This window comes from Anopheles coluzzii, chromosome 3 (genome assembly GCF_943734685.1).
Source record: "Anopheles coluzzii chromosome 3, AcolN3, whole genome shotgun sequence".
NCBI classification, from domain to species: Eukaryota; Metazoa; Arthropoda; class Insecta; order Diptera; family Culicidae; genus Anopheles; species Anopheles coluzzii.
Window position 1 is genome coordinate 39,103,557 of NC_064671.1, and position 11,739 is coordinate 39,115,295.

The 11,739-nt window shown below is 46.1% G+C and overlaps 1 protein-coding gene across 1 annotated transcript; it reads right to left on the bottom strand.

Annotated features, from left to right (window-relative positions):
• Positions 1 to 2,225: 2,225 nt before the first annotated feature.
• On the bottom strand, positions 2,226 to 7,040 carry LOC125907219 (uncharacterized). The gene is given in 3 exon segments (XM_049608280.1): positions 2,226 to 2,746; positions 2,749 to 4,536; positions 5,717 to 7,040. Coding segments are annotated over 3 exon segments (3,633 nt in total).
• Positions 7,041 to 11,739: the final 4,699 nt, after the last annotated feature.

Here is an 11,739-nt window from a genome sequence, read left to right on the forward strand (position 1 = left end):
AGCTTTTCAGCTTCTAAGCTCAAAAAAGGTTACAGTGAATAAAATCATTAAAATAAATGTTCGTGTTACTACACGAAACGGAAAAATAATATAATGACGAACACTTTTATGGTACTGGTAAGATGCTGCCAAAAAAAAAAATGTTTCTATTTTCCGCTGGTTGTTTCTCTTTTCCCTCGCTTTTCCCCTACATTTTAAATATATTTATATTTTCTCTCGTTTTAACGATAAAGTTTACAGGACGTTTAAACCATAGTAAGCTGCTTTTATAATGAAAAATGTACCAAGAGTATGAGCGCATAGTTCTGAATATACACGGTGTAGACTCGCGCACTCCACTTGGTCACAAAATAAATTCTTAATTCCCTCTCTTACTCTCTCCTTCTCTTAATTCCCTCACTTTTCTCCCTTAACGTGGTCCGGCGAACAGCAACTCGCTTTGCATCGCACCTCTCCAACCACACAAGCCGCCCGTTTGCATCGCACGCTTGGTCCGTCCGATCACACAAGCCGCTCGCTTGCATCGTACGGTGGGAATCTGGCCGCGGTCGCGGAATCCTGGCCGGTGTCGCTGTGTTCAAACAACAATTACTGAAGCCGCCGATCCAGACAATAGTCTCCTAAACAGGTGTCCCTCGGACAGCCTTCCGTTTGCTCCTCAGACCGCACACCTTACTCCTTCCTCAGCCCGCCCTTCTCGCCCGTTCCTTAGACAGCACATCTCGCTCGTACCATCGAAATGGAACAATTACTAACGTGCACAAATAAATTTGCTCAAAACTATCCCTCTCACCCTCAATAAAATAAATTTTAAATTGATGATAGAGTTACATGCACAGCTATGATATTACCTCTTCAATTGAGTATCATCACCGCCTAGTTCAGGTTGATTTGCGTTTCATTGCGATCGACAATGCAAATGCTCGACATTTAATGCAATTTATAGTTTCAACCCGTATTTCGCTAGAATACAGTAATGTGTACCGTAGCTTTTACCTCGGCTGTATGGGTAACTGTTTTATGTATGGAGGAGCAATGCTGCTAATGCACTTAAAAGGGTAAAATGCATTATTGGATACTCTCATATACTCATAGCCAAAACAAGTGAACTTCAGTGAACTGATTCAATGAAATAAAATTGAGTGAAAGCAAAGCATAAAAAGGGATTGCTTTTATACATGAAAGATTGTAGGTGGTGAGGACATGAATGTCAAATGTAATAGCCATGCGATTGAACATACACACAAACACATACCAACCGAGTTGATTGGATGGTAGATTCTTATAATCTGAGCCAAATACTGCTGCCTGGATGGGTTGATAAATTGCGATCCTTTTCAATTCGCTGAGTATGAAATTAAAAATTTGATTGCATGCAGTACATTACTCCTGCACTCCATGGACTCCTCATCGCCACTCTGGTTGAGATGACTTTTATTTTTAATCGATGTAATTAATGTTAGCGTGGGAATGAAATGGTATTGTTAGTGTCCATTGCCAGAATTGATTTAATAGGATTAATTATTTATTTTTTATTTGTGAAGTGCCACTGGCATCGTTAAGAGAGGAAACATATTTGAATAGAACTTTCGCTATACGTTATAAACTTTTTTTTCATAAAACATATCACATAACATATATCACACTCTCTGCTATAATTAATTGCCGTGAACCGAATAATTTGGCATGATGAATTATTCATTCATTGATTTCAATACTGGTATGGTGACGCTGAATCCTTTTTTTTTGCTCTTTTTTCCCGGATGCTGTAGCGTATAGGTTACGGATAGCTCATTGCAACCCTTTTGCATCTACAGCATTTTTGCAAGAATATGTATACGTATATGTATACGAGTGTGTGTGCGTTCTGTCTGCTGGAGCGGTACTCTTCTAGCATCAAACACCCTACATCTCTATGCTCAGCAGTAAAAGCTCTGGTCTTAAATCGAAAAGTTTTGTGATAACAATAAATTTGGGAATAATATTCCACGCCTGTATGTGTTATAATTGCGAGGATAGTGAGCGCGATAGTACAGAGAAGTGAATAGTTTGTGTATGTGCAATATACCATGAAGAATGATAGCAAAGACATGCAGCGACGCTCTACGGTAGCACACTCCGTCCGATGCTACCTTTGCATATTTAAACCAAGAAGATTCCTAGCTCTTCCAGCTTTTTCTCGTTTTGAAAAATGATTTCGTGGCATTCGTTTCTACACATAACATTTAACCGAGAATATTCTTTTTTTTATTTCTCGTAAGGACGGCCTGGTTGGCAACCTTCTGTTGTCGCTGGCGACGACGCTCCAGCTCCTCTGCAGAAGGCACTGATCTACCATTCTGTTGTCTGCCGGGGGGCATATGTGCTCTGGCCTGCCGCTGCGCTTGTCTCCGACGTCTGGGAGAGAGATTTGGTGATGACGGTGATGACGGCGGCGCCATTCCGGTGGTTGCTGAAAAGGGTGCAACCTCAACTGCTACTCGTGGTGCTGCCTCAGCTGCCGATGATGTTGCTGCTTCTGCTACTGCTACGGCTGCTGCTACTGGTGTAGGGTCTACTGTTGCTGTTGCCTCCAATAGCAAAGGCACTGCTGCCGGAATTGATGATGTCGCATCGCTGGCTGCTGGACCGTACAACTGCCTGCACGCCCACGCAAATTCCACGTCCCCAAGCTGCTCCACGCGTTCCTGCGCTCTCCGGGCCCTTGCTTGACGGTTACGGGCCGCTCGTCGGGCTGCAGCCGCGCCTGTTCAGCGTTGACTGTCGCCTCTGCGGATGTGTAATTAGCAAGCGTATTCAGCGCCACCTCATCTTCTCTCCAGCGCACTTGCAGCACCGTGGTGATGCAACATGCTACTTCCTGAATGCGGATCCAAGAGTCTGAACTTTTCAGCAACATTTGTCCGAGGTTCTCCTCTGTTATAGAACCGTCCACTCCCATCTCCAGTAGGTCGCACCGAACCTCTGCAAACCTCGGACAGTGGAACAACACGTGAACCACTGACTCAACCGAGCCTGTGCATTCCGGGCATTCTGGGGATGGAGCGAAGCCGCATACATGCAGAAACTCTCGTAAAAATCCGTGTCCCGAGAGTATCTGGACAAGATGAAAGTCTACCTCACCCCGCCTCTGTGCCATCCATGAATGCACCTCGGGGATCAATCTGTGTGCCCAACGTGCGTAACGGCTGGCTCCTGGATTCGATGCGTTCGCATCCCACTCCCGTTGCCATACCTCCAACGTCACCGCGCGTTCCTCACGTCGGATGACAGCACGACTTGCTTCCGGGTCGGCGAAGTACCGTTGGTGGCATCTCGCGTCTTCCTTTATCAAAAGGTGATGAGGGATGAGCCTTGCCATGAGTACAGCTACGCTGTAGCTCATGGATCTGAATCCGCATACGACTCGCTGCGCCTTAGGTTGCTGGACGCTTGCCAGCATCCGCCGGCACCACTGGCGATCCGTGGCCTCAGCCCATATGGGTGCACCGTAGCGAATAATCGCTTCAGACACCCCGGCAAGCAATCTCCGCTTAGCTCCCCGGGGCCCGCTGTGGTTCCTCATTACGTTGGTTACGACCTTCACAACGCGGTTGGCCTTTTCCACTGCCACCGTCACGTGTGGTCGCCAAAGAAGGTGGTCATAAATCATGACCCCCAGGTAGCGTATCGCCTGCTTGGAGCGGATCTCAACTCCACCAACCCTTATCGGGATCTCTGGATGCCCTCGACGGAGGCTGGAGATCAAGACGCATTCCGTCTTTTCTGGTGCTAATTGCAGGTGATGTTGTCGCATCCATGCGTGCACTCTTTCTACTGCCTCCTCTGCAATTGCTGCCTCGTTTTCTGGCGTGGTTCCTGCCGCCAAAATTGCCAATTCGTCTGCGAACCCAACTGCCTGTGCACCTTCAGGAAGCTCCAACCGTAACACGCCGTCGTATCCGACGTTCCAAAGCGTAGGACCCAATATAGATCCCTGTGGACAGCCGGCCGAGACCCGACGCGTTACGGGACCATCTGTTGTATCATACGTTAGTTCCCTGTCAGTGAAATAATCCTGCAGAATGTTACGCAATTGCAGAGGAACTCCTTTATCCCTGAGGGCCTCAGCAATACATTGCCAGCTGGCGGTGTTAAACGCGTTGCGCACGTCGAGCGCGACAACCATGTGGCAGCGCCGATCACGGTTGTTTGTGCGCCCGAACGACATGGCTCGTCTGCCCGCATTTACCACCTGTTGGATTGCCAGCAATGTCGATCTCCCACGCCGAAAACCGTATTGGTATTCAGACAGTTGTGGATTATCTGAATCTTCCAGGTGCTCATTCAAGCGATCCAGCAACAATCTTTCGAACGTTTTGCCCGCGTTGTCCAGCAGGCAGATCGGGCGAAAGGACGATGGATCCCCCGGTGGCTTGCCCGGCTTGGGCAGGAGTACCAGCTGCTGCACTGCGGAAACAACGTCAATACAACGCTCTCCAATACCACCGGATCCCGTTCTTGCGCTGTCCGAGAGGGCTGTAGGCGATACAGGACCTTACGGATGCATTGTCCCGTCTCATCATCATGCAACGCTTGAAGCATTCGGTCAAAGAACTGTTTCTTGCTCGCCTTAATCGCAGTCTTCAACGCATGACGAGCCTGTCGATCCAATGCTGAAATATCGGGGTCGGTGGGTGAAGCTAATCGCTGCTGTTCTGCGATACGGCACTCGTTCACCAACTCTTCAATGGCCGGAGTCCACCAATACGCTGGCCGACCGGTGTGCTCTTGTGATGGGAACATGCGCGACATCGTCTCATCGCAGGCTCTTGTCAGTGACTCAATCAGACTCTTCGCATGCGTAGCCCGGTCCTCAAACCGGGTTGACTGCAGTGCTGACTCGAAGAGTGTAGGATCGAACTGACGTGTGTTCCATCGCGTCCCGGCCAACCGCACTGCTGTGCGTTGTCTTCTCGCTGTCCCTGTTTGCTGTTCCCTCGGTGGCTGTTCTCCAACTGTGTAGCGGATGTAAACATGGTCAGAATAGGAGTATCGTGACAGGATCCGCCAGCAGGTTTCAGGGTTTGCTGCTAGGTCTGGACGGCAGATGGACGGACTGGCAAAAACTACGTCTATCTTACTGGGTCGTGCTGATCCACAGCCCCGGAATGTGTGGGATGTCCCGATATTCAGTACCTCAAGTCCCAGATCATTAACCAGCTGTAAAAGCGCAATGCCTTTAGGTTTAGTACGTTCACTCCCCCATGCTGTGTGCCAGGCGTTTAAGTCACCTGCCAACAGCACTCTCGGATGGCCACGGATAAGTATGTCTATCCTTTCCATAATTTCCTCAAACTGCCGGACACTGACATTTGGTTTCACATAACAACATACAATTGTTATCCCGTTCACATCCGCTACGACGATACCAGGGACTGTAACGCTGAGAATACGTTGTATTGGATAGCGCACCCCACTCGTCACGATGGCCACCGACCTGTCCATGTCAACCACCTAGTTTCCGTTGTTCTGAGGGACTGCATATAACTCTGACAAAAGCAATACGTCCGCCTTCTCTACACGCATCGTATTTAGCGCAAGGTCCTGCGCAATCCTGCACTTATTAATGTTTATCTGCAAGATATCCATTAACAGGGCCTTGATGTAACAGCGCAGGAGGCGGCGGCAATTCGATGCGGGCCGCCACATAACAGGCACTTAACGTCATTGGTACAGTTCACCGCCTTGTGATCAGCTGCACCGCAGCGAATACACAGACTAGATCGGTCCGTCCCTTGACATTCTCGGACCATGTGACCACGTTCAAGGCATCGAAAGCATCGACGCGACTCGGCAGATGGCTTCGGTGCTTCGCGCACCTTGCAGCTAGAAAAATCAATTATAAGCCGCTTGTTGATGAGATAGTTGGCGTCACTACGAGGCAATTTCACACGCGCACGTAGTGAGCCATCGCGCTGCTCCCAGACATTGATCGAGGCCAGAATCGCCTCTTTTTCCAAGGCAATTTGAAGCGCCTTGCGGATATCTGCCTCCGTAGCCAGCATGTCAATGTTTGGTATGATGACTTCCCCCATATCTGCTACGACACGTGCAGTACCGCTTTCGCCGACGGCCTCTTGTATTTTGCCCAGGAGGGCTCCAGCATCGGCACCATGTTTCAGCAGGAGGCGTAGGTGATCCCTTGAGGAACGATTTCCACGACGAATCAGGCTATTCTCCTCCACCAGATTCGGATTCAGTCGAACCTTCTGGTACAGGGTAAAGTACGTCACTCCAGCTGCCGGCGCCACGAAGATTTTATCCGGTTGTTTACGGGCTGGACGATGCTGCTCCTTGTTGAACTGCTCGAGTCTCTGCTGCTGCAGATTCTTTTGATGCAGTGGCTGATGATCATCAACCGATAGCCGTCCACCCGCAATCGAGGTTGTCTGCAATTGCTGTTGGTGCTGCTGTTGCTGTCGGCGCTCTGCCCGAATTTCTTGCCAGCGACGTGACCCTCGTTTAACCACCTCAGTAAATGGGTCCTCAACTATACCTGCCGACGTTGATGCTCCTTCATTCACTTCGTTGCTCACTACCTGGCGGTGCGGCTTTTGTTGTTGTGACGATGGCTGTGACGATTGTTGCTGACATTGCTGATCCTGCTGCTTTCGCGTTTGCCGTTCTTGTGTATTCGGCTGCTCACGCTGGCACTGCATCATTTTGGCAATGAGTTCTCGATCTTTTCTTGCTTCCTCACGCATTTCCTTTGCTTGCCGATCTACTTTCTCTCGAAGAAAGTTCTCGCGACGTAAGGAGTCTTCGCGTGCTTCTTTGGCCTGTCGGTCCACACGCTCCGAGCTCTCTACCAACTGTTGGCGCATGGATTCCAGTTGAGTTTGGAGCTGCAATATGAGAGCCTGCAGCTCAGCTTTCTCCCTGCGCGTCTCATCGAGCTGTAGTCTCAGCTCGCTCGCCTCTGTTACTCGCGCCGTGCTGCTGGTGTTAGCTCGGAAAGACAGTGGCTGTCGTGACTCCTTGCATGCCACTGTAGGCATTGCCGGCTTCTTTGGCCTTGCCCCGAGACTGCATTCTACCGGGCCTGGACGGGATCGGAGTTCCATGATGTTAGTGGTAACCTGGATTGAACTTGATGAGCTTTTTTATTATTATTATTATTTATGTAATATAATAATAATTATTATTCTTTTTCCTTTTTTATATTATTATTATTATTTTTTTTTTTAATTCACTTCAACTCAGTACTGCCCCACACTTATTTATCCCGATGCACAGAAATATCGTTGGTACCGCTTGGACGAGGTTAGCCTTTGGTCGGAAAACACTTCCATTCGAGGGTAGATTTAAATCGCGCTTCATGCATGATATGTCGCAGGGAATATATCTTGAGAAAAACACAACTGCTTTATTCCTTAGTTCAGAATGGAATCGTCTTTATTCACTCAAAGTGTACTCTGATCGAGTCTTGCAATGTTACTGCGTTATGCGTGTTACTATGCAACATCTCCCCCCTTAATTCACCAATACGGTTCAAACCTGGCTGGTGGCCTACGAATTCTTCGAGGTCTTTCCGCTTTCACGGGTTGAGCAGAACATGCAGGCATCGGTGGAGCGGCTTGAGTAGTAACTGTGGACGATGATGTTTGCCAATTTTCTCCTTCAATTTCTTCAGCGGACTCTTCATCAGCTGAATAGTAATGTTCTTGTTCAGTCATTTCAATTGAGTTTTCAACTGCCTGTGGAGTTCCCAATTCAAATTCGTCAAAGAAAATAGTTAACAAATTTCCAGTGTCGTGACAATTTCTATTTCCACACGATGTTTCCTCCTGTAGACGCTTCTTCAGTTGATTTGCATGTGAGCGAATAATTCGCTGGTTGTCTTCCAAAAACACGTTGTAATTCACTCTACCGACTCGTTCGACTATTGATGCCGGTTTCCACTCCCAGGAATTATTGCGGTGGACTTGGGCATAAACCGCTTCTCCAGGATCGAAGAATTTTCTACCAGCTTCTGGCTTTTCATTTCGTGACCGTGAAACTGGAGGTAGTAATAATGACTGAACTGTTCGAATAGGCCGCTGAAACATCAATTCAGCTGGAGACTTATCTGGTGTAGGTGTGGTTCGATAAACTTGCAAAAAAGTCTGCAAAGCTTCATCTAAAGTCTCTCCTCCTGCTCGAATTTTTCGCAATGTACGCTTTAGTGTGTCCACGAAACGTTCTGCCAAACCGTTTGACTGCGGATGGTATGGTGCAGTACGGATGTGACAAATACCCAATTGTTTGCAAAATGCTTGGAATTCAAAGCTGGTGAACTGGGTACCATTATCAGAGACTATAGTTTCTGGAACACCAAACGTTGCGAATGATTGCGTTAAAAACTTGATAGTTGTCTTTGCTGTTGTAGTTTTGGTTGCATATACTTCTGGCCATTTTGTGTATGGATCAACTACAACCAAAAAATACACGCCATCTACAGGACCGGCATAGTCCACGTGTACCCGTGACCATGGCTTTTCCGGCACAGGCCAAGATTCAGGTGTTTCTTTGATTGGTGCTTTGCCAGCAGTGCAACATGAAGTACAACGCCGGACAAAGTTTTCGATATCGACATCCATTCCCGGCCAGAAAACGAAACTTCGAGAAATGGATTTCATTCGCACCATTCCAGGATGACCGCGATGGAATTGTTGAAGTACCTTTTTCCTGTAAATGTTTGGAACAACAACTCTGTTGTGAAACAAGATACATCCATCTACATGCGTTAACGATTCTTTTCGTGTGTAATACGAACGAATGTCTTGATTTTTGATTGACGACGCTTCGTTCGGCCAGCCTTCCCGGATGAATTTCAAAACAGCTTGCAGTGTTTCGTCCAATCTTGTTGCTTTTTGAATGTCAGCAAATGATACTGGTACTTGTTTCAATGATTCGTGCATGACGTTTTGAATATCCTCTTCAAGTGAAATCGAAGCTATAACGTAATCTTCCTCTGGTTGCTTGCAACGGTCGATTAGCCTTGATAGCATGTCAGCGCACCCAAACTCGGTGGTTGAAACATATTCGATGGTAAAATCGTAGTTTAATAACATCAATGCCCACCGTTGGAGTCGGTTTGCTGTGTGCAAAGGAATTCCCTTTTTTGAACCAAATATGGATAGTAAAGGCTTATGATCGGTTAAAAGAGTAAATTTCCGACCAAGTAAGTACTTATGAAATTTGGTTACCCCATAAGTAAGAGCCAGAGCTTCTTTTTCCGGTTGTCCGTAGCCTTGTTCTGCAGACGTTAATGTTCTTGAAGCATGTTGAATGGCTTTCAAATATCCGTTCGGAAATTTATGAAAAATGACTGCGCCAACGCCGGTGCTAGACGCATCTGCTGCAACGATGATAGGAAGATTCGGATCATAATGTGTCAACAGTAAGTCAGATTGCAGTACTTTCTTGAATTTTTCGAACGATGTCTGACAATCCGAATTCCACTTCCACTTCGTATCCTTCTTTAGCAATTGATCTAACGGGTGTCTGAGTTCATGCATGTTTCTCACAAATCGGCCGTAGAAATTCACAGCTCCTAAGAACGATCTTAATTCGGAAATGTTCGTTGGTGCTGGAATAGATGCGATGGTTTTCAGCTTCTCTGGGTCAGGACGTATGCCGTTGCGATCTACCACATGCCCCAAATAGACAATTTCAGTTTGATAGAAATGACATTTTTCCAGCTTGACGTGGAAGCCATATTCTTTTAAACGCTGAAGAAATGTGTCTAATGATTGCTTGTGTGCCTCCCAAGTTTTACCGAAAATTATAGCATCATCTAGAAATGTTCTAACGCCAGGAATGTCAGCAATCATACCGTCAACTAGTCTTTGAAAAGCTCCAGGTGCTGATTTGACTCCCGGTGCGAGACGGTTGAACTGAAAAAGACCTCTATGTGTGTTGATCGTAAGAAGGTGTTTAGATTCGTCTTCTACTTCTACTTGTAGGTATGCATCGGACAAATCGACTATGCTGAATACAACACTTCCGTTCAACTGTGCAAAAATTTCTTCAGGAGTAGGTAGAGGATAATGATTTGACTCTAAAGCTTCGTTAAGCCCCGTCGAATAATCCGCACAAATTCGAACTTTACCATTAGGCTTGCGAATGGCTACTATCGGAGCAGCCCACTCCGAAAAGTCTATTGGTGTGATGATGCCTAGTGATTGTAGTCTTGATAGTTCCGCATCCACAAGAGCGATAGTATTGAATGGTACTGGTCGTTTTGGACAGAAAACTGGTTTTACATTGGGCTTCAGAAACAGTTTCACCTTCGTTTTTGTGCAATGTCCAAGCGAATCATCGAAAACTGTTGGATATTTCGATTGAAGCTGTACTATTCGATCCTTTGGACATGCTGATGAAACTTTCTTACACAGTACATCGAAGGGAATTGCCCATAGATTAAACCTATCTATCCAATCTATACCTATAACATTTAGGACTGGTGATGATGTAACAAAACAAACACATTTCTCTGTAATCGCATTAAGGATAACCTCGCATTCGAATTCACCGATAAGCTTGAGTTGTTCTCCCGATGCATTCGATGCTTCAATGGATGCTTGAGAAAGTTTCGGTTGACCCAAATGTTGCCATGTTGTTTTAGAAATAACTGTTATGTCACTTGCGGTGTCCAGTTGGAGTGATGTAGTTATGCCATTGATTATGATAGAGATAAATTTCCTTTTAGCAGTGTTTTTCGTGACATGATTAACGAAAATTCCCTGAGATTTCTTTTGATTTTGATTTTGATTCTTCTCACTCTTTTGATATGTGTTGTTGTTTGAAGATTTTGATCTCATGGCTTTACAGTAACCTTCCTTGTGGCCTACATTTTTGCACACTTTGCAGAGATGATCTGTAAAATTGCAATCCCGTACAAAATGCATTTTTCCACATTGCCAACAAGGAGTACGAGGGACAGTATTCGAATCTGATTTCGGTTGACGCTGATCTTTTGAATTGTCGAATCGGGAAGGCTGTGGCAAACGATACGGTTTCTTCTCTGAAACTGCATGCACGGAATGCTTCGATCTTGATTGATTTTCGATCATCGTTGTATCCGCTTTCAGATTGATAAGCCGTTGAAATTCTGCCATTAGTGTTTGAATGTTCACTTTAGCCTCCGGCGTCGCGTTTTCTATTCGAGATAGCAGTCTTGCTCTGATATCCGAGAATTCCGGAGCTTGCAGTCCGCAAATGAAAATTAGACATTTGAAATCGTCTAATTTCAAATTCTCGAACTCAGAATCCTCGCATGCCTTATTCACTCTTCCGCCGTAAGTGATGATATCTTCTAATGCAGATTTCACTATCTGCAAGCACTGGTACCTTTTGTGGAACACCGAATATTGCTTTCCGAAGATTTTTTTGAGAATATTGACGGTTTCTTCAAACGAATTTTCATGCGGTTGCTTCGGAAGAATGTAATTCACATACCGGCTGTGAGCGGACGTTTCCAGCTTCCTCAGCAAAAGTCGCACTTTCGCCTCGTCATTCAAACTGCTGGCATCGTTTTGAAAAAGGTCTTTGAAACGTACATACCATTTTTCAAAAGTGATGTTGTTTTCTTCATCGAAACGAAACTCCTCGATGGTTTTCGATAAAGATTCAAGGATTTCGTCAGGACTTCTAGTTTTAAAAGCAGCCATCTGTTGAAGAAGTTGAGCCATTTGGTTGATAACGGTTTCAAGG